We start from the raw sequence: 14,689 nt of genomic DNA on the forward strand, positions 1-14,689 counted from the left end.
GTTGAATAAAACTCAATTTCTAAGAATGCGCCTCACCAAATGATAAAACTCAATTTCCCAGAATGCACTTCGCCAAATTTGACGCAGATTTTGAGATAAAAGCACGCAGCTGTCCTCCGACCGTTAGAGACGTCGAAGCAGCAGGTGGAGGGCGGTGTAATCTGTGTCCCTCTCAGGGTCGTTTGTCTGAAAAATACGCGGAAATTAACTTTAAAGTTTAACCGAACACCTTAGTAACGATGGCCGAAGGCGACAACAGAAGTGCAAACGTGCTGGTGAGTATAAAATAATTTAATTTTTATCTCAATGACGCATTTAAATGGTCCTCTGCGCTGGGTGTGTTTGCAACCTTAGCCGCAGCTGCTAAGTTAACAGCGCTCTCACGGTTGTTTTTGTAGATTTATTAAGATAACCAGAGATATTAAATGAAGAATTTAGCTGTACTTGTCGTGACAGACAGCTGCTATTGTGTTACTGCAGGGATGTGATTGACTGTCGCTAATGTTAACCAGCTAGCCAGTTAGCTTGCTAGCTTTAGCTTCTTTGCAGGTATTCTCTTTAAACCGGTGCAAACTTGCAGGAATGCATCTTAGCAGCTTGTGTTTATGTGCGTTAAAGACTAAAATCAGTTTGTGATCTTTTTCTTGGATGTATTTTAGATTGCAGAGGGTACTAGGACTCTGCAGCGTCATGTTAACTAGGTTTTATCTGTTATCAACACACACCCTAAAATGCCATTTTAAGTTGCTGACTAATTTTGAAGTAGTTCCAACACGAGATAATCTGCAGCTGTGATAGACCTACAAATTGAAGCAAAAGTTTATAGGATTTTAAGATGTTTTTAATGATTGTTGCAGTGAGGTCAAACCCAAACGATTTGAGCTCTTTTTGTATTTTATTTGCTTATTTTTATTTTTGTTCATTAAAAAAAAAAAAAAATCTATTGACATCTTTAAGTTTTATTCGATAGAGGAAATGAGCCACTTTGATTTGTAACTTGGTAGCTCAATCCTAATGATGGAGGAATGTTCCTGGGTGGGTTTAAAGAGCAGACACATGCTTCCCGTTTTGTTTAGTGTTTAAATGTTTGTGTTCAGGCTCAGGAAACGGCCCAGCTGGAGGAACAGCTCCAGGGCTGGGGGGAGGTGATCCTGGTCGGGGACCGCGTCCTGCGCTGGGAGAAACCCTGGTTCCCTGGAGCTCTGATGGGTGCCACTACCGTGCTCTTCCTGTGAGTCCGTCACTGTGACATGACAGCGTTTCCTTCCCCTTACAGCCGGTTGTGACAGACAGGAGTCTTATTTGACTCTGTTGCTTTAAAAAATTCCTGTTTTTTGTAATTTTAAACTTTTTCAGTTCTGTCTTAAATTTTCTGCTGTTGATGGGCTGATGTGTCTTCTCCTCTCTCCTCCTTTAGTTTATATGCACAATAACTCAGTTCTTTACGTGAGAGGTGTTAAACATTGGAGAATTTTGAAAGGAAAAAGGATAAAACCAGAACAAAATGTTTGTTTTATAAAAGAAAACAAAACACACCCATTTTAGTCGTCAAGCATTAAACATTAATTGCCAGCTGGAACTTTGTCGTTTTTATCCTCACGTTTGCTGTTTTTATTCCTCATCTGCATGGTGTGAACAGAAATTCTCCCCTAAATTTACACCAACTTGCTTAATGCTTTCATTCTTACACAGCAGAGCAACAACAAATCACTGTCACATTTAGGTAGATTACTGGTTTCACTTTATTTAAATGAATTAAGTTGGCAACGGTGACTCAACGGTTTGAGTATGAATTACAAAATTAGAAATGAAGCTAGTTTCTGCAGCTCTAATGAAGATAACCTGTTTTTCTTCAGTCTTAGTTCTGGTTTTCTGCTCAGCAGGAAGCTTCAGAATGTTTCTGACTTGGTTTTAAAGATTTGCCAGTAAGATGTTTCATACGTGTATATATCTCATGCATGTGGACTAAAGATGCTTGAAGGACAAATGAGGTGTTTCTGCTTGGATTTGGTTGGTTGCTGTCTTTCCTTTGTAAACCGTTTCTTGGTTTTGACATCAGTGTTCATGTATTTGTTTCAAAGCAGTTTGTTTTACATGCACATCATCAGACGTTGATTCAAACGCTGTGCAAAGTTTTTCCACATCGTTGGATCACAAAACCCAACGAGGAAAAGCTGTGTGTTTTTTGACAGTTTAGACTTTGTTGTGAGACAATTAATGGCTCAGACTGACTGTTTACTGTTTTTTAGTCCTTAAAAGCTCAGAAATGTTTGCAGATAGTTTTTATGTTCTTACTGCAGCTTCAGTCCAGAAATATCTCTAATCATGAACAAGTTCCACATTGTTCCCAGTTTCCTGGGTGAGAGATGTGTAATGACTGCCTGTTTTGTCTTCTTTAAGGCTGATTTACTACTTGGACCCGTCAGTGCTGACCGGACTGTCCTGCACCGTCATGCTGCTCTGCCTGGCCGACTACCTTGTGCCCACCCTCGCACCCCGAGTGTTTGGTTCCAATAAGTGGTGAGAGCTTGATGGAGAAACAAATGGACATGTTTGTGCCTGTGAAAATGTTTTGCCTCTACATTGTGAAGCTGTCTTTTATATTTACACCCGACTGGATCACTGCACCAGTTTGGAAGACGGGACGGTTAATGGTTGTTTTATCATCACTGGAAGATTAAAGGAGGCTTATCTCATCATCACCACCACTCTTCTCTGCCATTTTAAAAATGCTGCCACCTGAAACCAGCCCTACAGGCTGTCCCAGAGCATCGTGGAGCTTTGACATTACATCGTGTGTACTGATCTGTCTGTCACACCCCCCCACTTTTAGTGTGTTCATGAGAACCAGACACCCAGGACTGGATAGAGTGTCAGCCAGCACTTGGCACACTATGTTTAACGTGCGTCTTCCATCTTCAGCTTGTCCATATACATCCAGCTTCAACAGGACGCGACCTTCACTGCTGCACATTCCACGCTGCGGCAGATCTGTCTGACCTGTTCAGCAAGAAGCAGCAGCGTGTTAGAAGTTCTGATCCTGAGATTAGAACAAAGTTCAGGAAGAAATTGCATGCAGCGTCTTTTTGACACATGGTTTTTAGTTGCAGGCTGATGCGGAAGCTCTAGCTGCAACGTACCCTGTGAGACTGCAGCAGAGTCAGCTGGAGCTCAATGAAATGAGCTGTCGGACTCCGGTCGCGTCCCATTGGGCTCCTAGAAATAGATGCTGATAGCTAAGCAGAAACTGTAGGCAGCTTGCCCTCTTCTGTCCTCCCGTCTGGCCTCCTCTCTGCTCCTCTCTGACATGAAGATGGAAACGTTGGCTGTTTTCTCAGCCTCTGAAATGGGTGTAATGGTTATGGAAGAACTTTATTAGTCTTGGGGGGGGGGGGGGGGGGGGGTACAATCTGACATGTTTACATACATGTCTTCTATCCTGTGCACTGTCCCAAACAAAAAGTTGCCAGCAAAGCAGAACTGGACCATGACAACGTATTTTTGTTGGAAACTTTCATCAAGTTGAGGATTACTGAGCATTTCTATTGGCTGAAAGACTCAAACGAGATGTTTATCGGAAGAGTGAAAGTTGCCTGCAGTGTACAGTATGAGTCAATCTTGCTCATTTCTCCAAGCTATTGTTGGGACACGTTACACATGTCAGACACGCCACGATCATATTAATCCTTAAAACTGTACAAGATGACATGTGCCCCCCAGCTCTGACAATGGCCCCTGTCCTGCGAGTCTTGCATGTTTCCCTACTGCAACACACCTGATCCAGGTTTATTGGTCTCTGCACAACTTGAATGACTGTTGGATCCACTTGATGTCAATCAGGTGTGTTGGAGCAGGGAAACGACAAAAACAAACCAGAGTAAGACCACATACTTAAACTTTCAACAATTTTCCATGAATATTATTCCAGGTGCTGCACTTCTCAGACCAATCAGATCCTTTAAAAGACACGTTTAACTCAACTAGAAGCAAGAATATAGAGCTACTGGCCCTGGCGGCCGGGGTCGCTCAGACTTGTCTCAGAACTGTGTGAAGGTTTTGTTTTTATTGCTGAAATAGTTTTTATGATGTGAAACACTTTACTGTTTGAAAAGAGCTTTCTAAATAAAGTTTGGTTTGAAAATGACCTAAATCTAACCAGCCATGCTGACAAACCACAGAACTTCCTGCCTCAGTCAGGGTGAAGCAATGAGTTTCAGATCATCCTGTTTCCTTTCCGCTCAGCAGAACCTCTGACTTTGGGGTTTGCTTGTGTGCAGGACCACAGAGCAGCAGCAGCGTTTCCATGAGATCTGTGGAAACCTGGTGAAGACTCAGCGTCGGGTCGTCGGCTGGTGGAAACGTCTCTGCGCCCTCAAAGAGGAGAAACCCAAAATGGTACTTGGTTTTGTTTTTGTTTTTTTTAAATCTGCCAGCTGACGGGCTGCGGCACAAAGTCCAGCCTGAGAACTGCAGCTGATGGATTCTTTATGAATCTGGTACAATGAGGAGCTTTTCCTCTGCTCCAGATAAAAACATCAGCTGACTCTGCTTCACTGCTCCACTTACAGCTCAAACTGGGTTGCAGGCTGTAATAACCAGATTTTTCACAGCTTGCCTGTTAACACACTGTAAGACCTCTGTGCAGTCTGGACTTGTTTCTGCTAAATATCTCTGGCTTTGTTACATTGTGGGGGTGGGGGGGTACATTCATTCAATAATTCATCAGTTTTCAGTTTGGCTGTAATGTAACATGTGACCTCTCTGCAGTACTTTGCCTCGGTGATCAGCAGCCTGCTGGCCGTGGCCTGGATCGGACAGCAGGTGCACAACCTGTTCCTCACCTACCTGATCGGTGAGTATGGTCTGACCGGGTCCGTCTTCCTCCTGAAGCTGAGGGAAACGTTGGCGCTGGTACCAGCCAGGGCGCAGTTAGAAATCATTAATCCTATCCCCACATGTTCCTGGACCTGATGCTCAAAGCAGCTGTTTTCAGTCTGACATGCAGTGTCCCACAAACCAGCTCCATTTATTCCTCCTGTTTCATCCAGTTCCAGACCCGATGGGTCTTACTGCAGCTGTTTATCTGTGTGTTTGTGACCGTTCTGCTGCCTGATGTTTTACTATAAGACCAGACCTGGGACTGCATGAAGTTCTGCTTTCCTGTGTGTAAGACTCACTCTAGTCTTAGAGGGCTGGTATCTGGCAGGTTTGTTTCTCTCTACCAACACAGCTGATTCAAATCAAATGGATCCAGCAGCTTCTCATCAACCTATATATGAATTTTGGTCGGGTGTGTTCGAGGATGGAGACCACGAAAACCTGCAGGATACCGACCCTCGAGGACTGGAGTTTGACACCTGTGTTGTAGAGCAATGAAACTCCATGATCGACACTCCAGTGTGTATCTTCAGCTGGATGTAAACGTTGAGTGAGATTTGTCATCAGGACTTTCTCTGAGCCACAAGTGTCTGGTGTTAATGCTTTACTCAGCGTAGCTGTGCGTCGTAGAACCTGCAGTTTCTGGGTGCAGGTCCTCAGGATCCACTACCCTGCATGTTGTGTTCGTACTCCAACCCGCCTGATTCACAGTAACAAACCTGCTAATCAGGTCTTTACAAGCCTTTCATAGTTGTCCCACCTCTAAAACATGCAGGGCTGGATGGAGAAACGCTGCTTCAGACAGACTCCAGCAGGTATTTGCTTGTCTGTGAAGCAGCCAAACTGCCATGAAGCTTCTCGTTACTGTGACTCAGAAATGCAGCAGTAATGAGATCAATACCCAGATTGCTGAGAGCGCAGTCACAGTAACGTCATCACTTTCAGATTGACGTCTCCCTTCAGGCAGAAGGAAAAGCTGAAATGTGTCTGAACTCGACTGAATTTCACTGCTGAACACCTCATGACGCAGCACCTGTCTGCCAGCCAACTGTTCAGTGTGGCGAGGTGTGTTGACTCAACAGGAAGAGTTCAGCTGGGATACGTTTTGTTTGGTAACTTCCCAGGCGGCTGATGTGACATACAGATGTTTTACCTAACTGAACAGAAATGTGAGTTTGACGCCTCGCTGGATGAAGTGACGGCTTTCTCTCTGTGCAGTGAGCTTCCTGCTGCTGCTGCCGGGCCTGAACCAGCACGGCGTCATCTCAAAGTACGCCGGCATGGCCAAGAGGGAGATCAACAAACTGCTCAAGCAGAAGGAGAAGAAGAACGAGTAGACGGAGGTCTGGATGAACGAGGGGAGTCTGCAAGACGGAAGGAAGTTTGGAGAAGGAAAGCCAGAGAGCAGAAGCGGCAGTGAGCCTCCTGCTTTTTGTTTCAAAGCAAAAATGCACTTTTTTCTTTTTTTTTTTTCTTTTTTTAATTTTTTTTTTTTTTTACACATCTGATAGATTTAACTTCCCACTTTGTGATGTTTAAACCTCAGCACCTCTTCACATTGTATAGCAACGTATCAGGCGTGCATGCAGCCACCACAGGAAGCCGAGCACCGAGTTAGGACCCTTCTGTTTCGTAGATCAGCTGTTTTAAGGCCTCAGTTATTCCCCTCAGCCATCCCCTCTCCTTCCAGTGACTACTGAGCAGCTGTTGTAGCATTACGGCATCATTTTTAACCTCTGCTTCTTCGCAGTAAGTGCATCATTCGGGGCGAGTGGAAGGCAAAAACGAACATTTGACCTTTTTTCGTGCTTTTTCTGCTTTGGTTGTGAATGAAAACTGGATTTAAAGCTGAAGTCATCAGGAGTAAAACTGCTGTACTGCTGCTAGCTCAACCTGGATCTTTTTAGTCCTTTTTAAACGCCCAACAGTGGGGGTTGGTCTCTGTGTCCGCCCGTCTGTCCTGTCCTTGTGCGTCTGTCCGTATTCTGTTTGTTTATATATATATTTTTGTGTTTTTCTTCTCGTGTCAACTCATTTCATATTTTACTGGATATGTCAACAATGAATAAAGTTTGACGTAATGGAGTTCTCTAGTCTTTGTCCGTCCTTAAGTCGCCTAAAATTGTACTCGAGTGGCGTGACTTTAAAATGTCATTACTCTAGGAAGAATAAAGCGTATTTGGTGTTGCGTATTATGGTTTATGTCTCAAATATTAGACTATCCCTGCAGTCTCCCTGAGGTGGCTCACCCATCAGCTGGCCAGGGGTCCGAATGTATTCAGACACTTATTTGACCGTTTTTATGCCGAAAGACTGCCATGTCCTGATCTCCATGATTAACTTCAACCTATCTTTTTATTTTGGGGCCCAAAAGCTCACAAATTTTATATAGTTAGAAAAAGTATTTAATACAGTAACTTAGAGGTGAGCCGCTTGGAAGCTTTAACCAAGTTAAACAGAATACTTTGCATGTTGCCAGGCAACAAGATTGCTCTTCACTGCAACAAAGCAAGGTTTTGAGTCGTCATGCAGGGAATGATGTGAGGGTGGAGTTGGCATGAAGTGTGGTGTTGCAGCGTTTTGTGGAGATGGTCTGGTTGTGCTGCTGGAAGGGATGCTCCACGGAGCAGAAGTTTCCCACCCAGTCTTAGAAAAAGCAGAGCTTGTACTTTTTCTTGTCCAAAAGCTTAAAGTGGGACCCTCTCCACCTTTCTAACCAGTCTTCTGTGGCCCATCGGAAGTCAAATCAATACTTTCCTGGTTTCAGAGGAAACGATTACAAATTATCGTTTAAACACTTAATTGTTTTATTAAATCAAGACAGTGATTCCTTTTCTCTCCCAACATGTCATGAAGCAGGAAGTCTGGCAGGACTCCCAGCACGCATTCCTCAGACCAGCACAGCCATATAATTGGTAATTAAATGAATACTGATCATAGTTTACAATCCCAGAACAGAAACCAATCTCCTGCTGCTGTTTAGTAAACCACAGTAATCCTACGCAGCTGAATCTGTTCCACGGTTTCTGGAGTCTAAACTTCGTTTGGGGCAAAGAGAGAAAAAGGCAGAAATCTGCACTTGCTGGTGATTAAAGGTAAAAAAAACAACAACCAGCTGCTTCTCAGCGGGTGTGGCTGTTCCTTGCTTTTCTCCGCCTCAGTGATTTTTTTTATTTTTTTATTTTTTTATTTTTGCAGCTTCTTACCAGCATGACTTGAGCGCGTTTCCCTGCAGGGCTCTTCCGTCTGACCAGCAAGTTCTGAAAACATGTTTGATCACGTGTCTCCATGAGATGGTACATCCTCTGTCTGTCCTCAGGCTGGTCATGTTGGGACTGACTGGAAATAACAATCCAACTTTACTCCTTTTATGCTGAAGGAATGTTTGATCTGGGATCTGTCTCCTGCCCCCTGCTGGGCAGCGTGTGCATGGCAATCATTGACACAATTTTTACATTTTTAATGACTTTAGATTAAAAGATTAGAACTTTCTCCATTTTGTCTTCTCAGGATTTAAAGGGTTAAAATAGACAAAAGCTCACAAGAAAAAGTCACATTTAAGATTGTCTAAGAAAAAAATAAACCAAAATGCAGAACCAGACCGGCTGGAGGAGAACCGGGTCTTGGCGTGGTCCAGACTTCATCCAGGCTGCAGGAACCGGGGTCTCGGCGTGGTCCAGACTTCATCCAGGCTGCAGGAACCAGCCGAACTTTAACTTCCTGTGGCTGAAGGAGCTTCTAGAAGCTTCTGAATCACAAGGAAGCAATTTTTCTCCCCTTTTTATCAGATTGAAAATAAGCTTTTACTCCCTTTTTTATTTCTGTTTCGTGTGGAAATTTATTGATTGACGTTCTGATCAGCCTTCCAGCTCCATCAGGCCACACAGAGTCCTGCTGGTGTTGCTATGTATCTGGTCGTCCTGCATCTCCATCCGGTCGGATCCGGTGGGGATTCGGGAGCGTCGGGCTGCAGTGTGGTCCGTCTCCCACAGCCACTCGTCTCTGCGCCGTCTCCCAGCCGCCTGGACGCCTCGGTTTACCTGCAGACAGGTGAGTTCACTCTGATCAGTGTCATCGTCGCTATACCGACATGAAACGGCCAAACTTCTGCTTTTAAAGTTGTCTGGTATAAAACACTTGCCATGTTTTTTAAATTGTGTTTTAAAATAAAAAAAAAAGCTTAATTTCTTGACATTGTGTAGATAATGAAGAGTAAAATATCAAGTCTTATGGAACTGAACATGTTGACCTGCTTCAAGTTCAATAAATCTTAGGTATTGGTTTATTAATCATGTTGGATGGACAGATTATGATTCTCCTCCTTTTCAAGTGTTTGACATTTACGATGATGGATTTCTATAGATTTTTGCAATTTTTAACATTTTTATTTCAGGTGTGTGCGTGACTGAGCAGCTGCTGTCAAATTTCCTTTTGCGATTAAAGTTCATCTTGTTTAGCAAAAAATATACAGTAAGTAAAAATTAATTAAACTTGTAAATTAAAATCACATGAAATAAAATGTTTAGAATAAAAAAACATTTTAAATATAGCAATTAAAATGTATCTATTTTTAAAATATTTTAAATCTCATTTTATAAATAAAATCAAATTTTTAACATTTAAATTACATTTATGAATGTATCCATTAATATAACTGACCTTTAAGTCTATAGTTAAATATAAAACCCCTTGTGCACTACGTATACATACGCTGCCAGTAAAAAGTTTGGACACACTTTCCCATTGAATTCAATGGTGTGTGTGTGTGTGTGTGTCCAAACTTTTGACTGGCAGCGTATATCCAAACATGTAGTTTGTGTGTATTTTATTGGTAAAGGTAAAAGAAAACAAACCAAAAAAAAAACCAACCAATTAAATGAACAATAAGTTAAAAACAAAACGTAAAAGGGTTGAAACTTATTTTTCTCCAGAAATTCAACATTGTTTTTTCTAAAAGGAAAATTAAGTTTAACCATATTGATTATGCTCTTGTGCAGTCTAAAGAGATTTTTTATTTCATGGTTTTTGTGGTGTTCTACTGGACCGGTCCACTGCAGACCGGGTTTGGGTCGGTGCAGTTCCTCACTCTGACCACATGAGGGCGCTGATACACTGATCTAGATATACTCAGGTTTGAAAATAAGCAGAAAGTGTTTTATTCTCTGTGATAAATGTTAGAGACAGTAAATGATCATTTATTCCTGGAAAAATAAAAAAAATAAAAACAAATATGAGCGGAACCAGGAAGTATAACATGTATCTGCAGAGTTCAGGCTACCTGTCAGTATGTCATGTTGGTGCCACTGTATCGGTCTGCCATAGACCTGCTGGGATGAGGCTTCTGATCCCAGACTTGTGTGCACCCTTCTGTAGGTGGTCTGGTACTCTGTGGGGTGTTGGGGGTTGGTGATCTCTCGGACAGCATGACCACTGCGATACAGAGTCCAGTTTTTCTCCTTGGGATCTGGTCTCTGCAGAAAGTTCTTGTAGTTCGGTCTTTGCCTCAACACTGGCAGATGAGTGGCAGATGTTTGAGAATTACCACAGAGATGAGCTTGGGCCCATGGACGTCTCTAGTGTGTGTCAGCAGCGCAGGATGTGGTGCTTTGCTGCCATCACTGAAGTCCAGCTGGCTCCGATGTTGTGAAGGGAAGCTGGGGTCTCTCAGGTGGAAGACCAGAGGACGTCCATCAGCTGACTTGCCGGAGAAACTCTGGCAAACATGAGGAGGAAGTAGAGGAGAGATGGACATGAAAACGTTCTGATGGAGATCAGAGTAGATATGCTGCTTCTCCACATTCAGAGGAGGCCAGATGAGGAGGCTCAGGCATCTGGTTAGAGCGCCTCCTGGACGCCTCCCTGGTGAGGCGTTCCAGGGACGTCCCAGCAGGAGGAGACCCAGAACATGTTGGAGGGATTAAGTCTCTCAGCTGGCCTGGGAACCCCTTGGGGTCCTCAGGTCTGGGCTTCCTTGCCTTTTCCAACCCAGACTCTGTCCTGATGTGTTTTTAGACCTCAGGTAGAAGTATCTACCTGTGGACAGGAATGTCCTGCTGCTGTAGCTTCGTCGTCAGAAAGCCAACCCGCGAAGGCTCACCTGGCTGTGTGTGGTGGTGTAGCAGGGTCCGATGCTGCCCAGGCTCAGGCTGCTCTCATGCAGGTGTCTCTGTCTGGACCGCTTTGCCTTACTTTGGCCATGTAGTCTACGTCGGGCCAAAACCTGGTCTTGATCCATCTTGTTCATGTTGTCTCCTGCAGAAGAAGCATGATCATCATTCAGATCTGTTCTTTCTCATGCTGCTCGTAGCCAGAACGTAGTCTGAGAGCTCAGAGCTGCAGGTCGAGTCGTGCTGACCCACCAGCTCAACAGAAACCTGCTCCATACTCACCTGAGAAGCCCCGCCTTGTGTGTATGGACTCTTCGTTGTCATGGTGATGAGAAAACAGAATTCACAGCTGATCTTTCAAACACATACACAACATGCGCGTTTACTTTTAAAACTTCTGCTGAGTTCAGGAAACATTTTAGTGACATAAAACTACTCTGCTTTCTGGGTTTACTCTGGTCCATTTTTCACAGGTTTTTGACCTGGACCTAGACTTGGACCTGGAACAACAGCGGAAAGTTGGAGCTTCAACACCAAAAACACTCATACGCAAACAACCCGCTTCTGTAATGATGATATTGTAAAAATCCAATAATCCACAATATTTGTTCTTCATTTTAAGTTTCTACTTTTAAGAAGCTGCTTTTCTAGAATATACAAGGATGAGGATTGTCAGTCATCCAACACACACAACTCACTGAAGAATAAGTTACTACATACATTACAATTGCCAAGTCTGACTCAGTGATAAACAGGGAAAAACGTTTTACCTTTAATTTTTTTATAGATTATATAATTATATAGTTTTCTGATTAATAGTCAAAACGAGACATGAAGAAGCTGCATTTAGCTTCTATGCTCCACAAACTCCCAGAAAGCCTCAGATCAGCTAAAACAGTTTATTATAAATTGAGGTAAAGACCCTCCTGTTCTCAGCTGCATTTCAGTATTTTGTGTTTTGAGTTAAGTCCAAATCTGCATGTTTCTTTAACTATTTTTCTTTTTCCTTGCTTTCATATTTTCATTTTAAATTATGCTTCTTATTTTCTAATATTTTATTGTCTCTAAAGCACTTTGAATCACACTGTTGTTGAATTGAGCTATATAAATAAACTTGCCTTGCCCTGCTTAATATTTAGTAGTATAGATGGAAAAATAAAAATGTCAAGTAAAATCTTTACAAAAAATGTAGCAGTTTTTTAAATGTTTTAATTAAAATGATCAATGCTAATATTTCGGAAAATAATATAGATAATGTGAATAAAGACGTTTTAAAAATAATTTTAAAATCAAATTATTCAAAAACTTTTTTTTAATCCTCAAACGTTTAAATTCAGGGAAAAACTGGTTTTATTTCTTTATAAATTCCTTTATTTTAGTTTCAAACGTTGCAGATATAACACAAAAATGCTAAACATATATAATACAACAAAAAACTTCTACATGTAAAAATTGAGAGAAGCCAAATATTAACCTTCTCCCTTTGAAAAGTTATTTGTGATATTTAATGTTACATCACGCTTATTAAAATGTGATGCAACATACAATAATATCCACACACATGCACAACACAATACACACATATAAATCATTTGTTAATATTTTCTTTTATCTTCTTTTAACATCTGCACTAAGATGTTGCATATCTTCTATAAGTCTGTTGTGGAGAGTGCAGTCAGCTTTGCAGCATCTGCTGGGGTAGTAGCATCAGAACCAGAGACTTGAAGAGAATCAACAAACTGATCCAGAAAGCTGCTTCTGTGCTTGGAGTAACTCTGGAGCCGCTGGAGCTGATTGTCCAAAGAAGAATGCTGCACAAGCTGATGAAGATGATGGAGGATTCTTCACACCCTCTCCACAACACAGTGATGAAACAACAAAGTGTGTTCAGTGAGAGGCTTCTTCAGGTCCGATGTTAGACTGAAAGATACAGAAGATCATTCCTGCCTGCAGCAAGCAGCCTCCGGAACAAGACTTCCTCAAATTATCTACTACAATATTGAATTTCCCTTTGGGGATTAATAAAGTATTTTTCATTTAATTTCTACTGGTGTTTTTGCCTTTGTGGATTATGAAGCCCTAAATTATTAAAATATAGCTGTTTTTATTTATTCAATTTTTTTTAAACGTCTGTATGTTTGTGTGATTTTATCCTAAAACAAAATAATTTGGATGACGTCCACAGTCCTCGGCGCACCTCCGCCGCCTGGTGGTCGGTTCCGGATCTGCAGCGGTGAACAGGACGCCGGCCGGTGTTCGCTCGCGCATCCATCTTCCTGTCGTTACCGTTTGTTACTCTTGGAGAGATTTGGACTTTTGCGGTTCCGTTTTCTCTGCATGAATGGCATCTAATGGTAGGAAACGAGGCTGATATTTGCAAACATCTCCACTGAGATTTAGCTACCTGCTCAGCATGCTAGTTAGCCGTTAGCTGCTTATGGAAAACGTCATTACTGTGATTTACTGTTTGTATTCATTAAAAGCTTTCAATGGCATTTGTGTCCCTGTAAAACGGCCTCAGCTAACGGTATTCAACTCTGGCATGTGCGACCCTGCCACAGAAAATGACCGCCACGGTGCGTTTGGTTTAGCTAGCAAGCCTTTAGCCGAGCAGCTGGCTCGTTCAACTGACCCATTTAACGATGGCGACCCGCCCTCACTGCCAGGGCCGGATCAAAAGTAGACAGGTCCCTGGGCCCAGAGTGTTCCAGCGGCCCCGTTCCACACCATAACATTGTAAAAATTTGTGAATGATTTCTAACAGCGCAGCCAATGGTACCAATAGCAATACACTAGACACTGTGGTGTGACTGGTTTTTATATACATGTTTGTTTCATGTTCAACTGCTGGTGTTAGCCCTCCGTGGGCCCCACACATAGACCATATATGAAAGATGGACTGAGCCTCCGGCGGTTAAAGCCTATGCGCAAGTGCATAAAACTGCAGTTCCCCCTTCATCCACTTGGGGCAGCAAAACAGAGCAAATCCCCATAGACTCCCATGTTAAAAAGACCAACTTCACAGCAGAAATAAACAGGTGTACAGCCTGGTACAAAAATCCATGTTAGGTCTAATAGGTCAGGTTTACCTTCATGCCAACTGTGGGAGAGTAATTTTTTTTTTCTAACTCACCCGTTTAAAAGTAATTTAATCTTGAAGGTTGGCATATTTAGGGGCGTGTCCTTTTGATTGACAGGGACCTGACCTCCCGCTTCAAGCCAGAAGAACGTAGAACAACCGCAGTTTTTCGCCGGGTAACTGAGTGTTTTTCAATTCAGGGTCGGCACACTTCCAAGTGCGCAGACTGCCAGTAAAATGAGACGGCCTCTCTAGAGTATGAGAATTACCCATAGTGCTCCAGTCCTCCGTTGCCTGGCAACCACATATGCCAAGTTTATCTCATTTCTGATCCCATTCTTCCACAAAAAGACAAAAAAATATTTTTTAAATGACAGTAAATGGTGCCACTAATTTAACTTTGTTTTATTGTCATTGTCATTGTCCTTTGTGTCTATATGACCAACATGAGGTGGTTTAGACGAGCTCTCCTCTGGCTGACAGCTCATCCTGTCAACCTGACGTTAATTTCAGTGGAATATAATCCTTGTTAGACACATATACAGTCGTCCTCATGTATTCATACCCTCCCATTAAAGAAGGAGAAAACTGCTGCCTGGGAAGTAAGCTGAAGTTGACAATAGTA

General features: G+C 42.5%; 2 protein-coding genes across 2 annotated transcripts in view; both read left to right on the plus strand.

Moving 5' to 3' along the window:
- Positions 1–115: 115 nt before the first annotated feature.
- On the plus strand, positions 116–6,963 carry arl6ip1 (ARL6 interacting reticulophagy regulator 1). Its single transcript, XM_079252989.1, has 6 exons — positions 116–275; positions 1,098–1,231; positions 2,401–2,520; positions 4,278–4,395; positions 4,768–4,852; positions 6,097–6,963. The coding sequence occupies exons 1-6, from the start codon at positions 240–242 to the stop codon at positions 6,213–6,215; spliced, it is 612 nt and encodes a 203-aa protein (XP_079109115.1). The 5' UTR covers positions 116–239; the 3' UTR covers positions 6,216–6,963.
- Positions 6,964–13,527: 6,564 nt separating this feature from the next.
- Positions 13,528–14,689, plus strand: part of LOC306765691 (NACHT, LRR and PYD domains-containing protein 3-like) — a gene marked incomplete at both ends in the record, with an annotated part of 26,510 nt that continues 25,348 nt past the window's right edge. Inside the window, 2 exon segments of the mRNA XM_079253175.1 lie at positions 13,528–13,664; positions 13,750–13,760. Of these exon segments, the coding sequence (XP_079109301.1) occupies positions 13,528–13,664; positions 13,750–13,760 (148 nt within the window).

The sequence above is a fragment of the Telmatherina bonti genome (assembly GCF_933228915.1).
Source record: "Telmatherina bonti genome assembly, chromosome: 14".
In the NCBI taxonomy this organism is placed as follows: Eukaryota; Metazoa; Chordata; class Actinopteri; order Atheriniformes; family Telmatherinidae; genus Telmatherina; species Telmatherina bonti.

Bases quoted from the DNA above. Each gene is read 5' to 3' on its own strand.
- arl6ip1 (XM_079252989.1), top strand. From the start codon at position 240: ATGGCCGAAGGCGACAACAGAAGTGCAAACGTGCTG. The intron at 276-1,097 runs GTGAGTATAAAA...GTTTGTGTTCAG, and splicing joins ACAGAAGTGCAAACGTGCTG to GCTCAGGAAACGGCCCAGCT. The intron at 4,396-4,767 runs GTACTTGGTTTT...ACCTCTCTGCAG, and splicing joins AAGAGGAGAAACCCAAAATG to TACTTTGCCTCGGTGATCAG.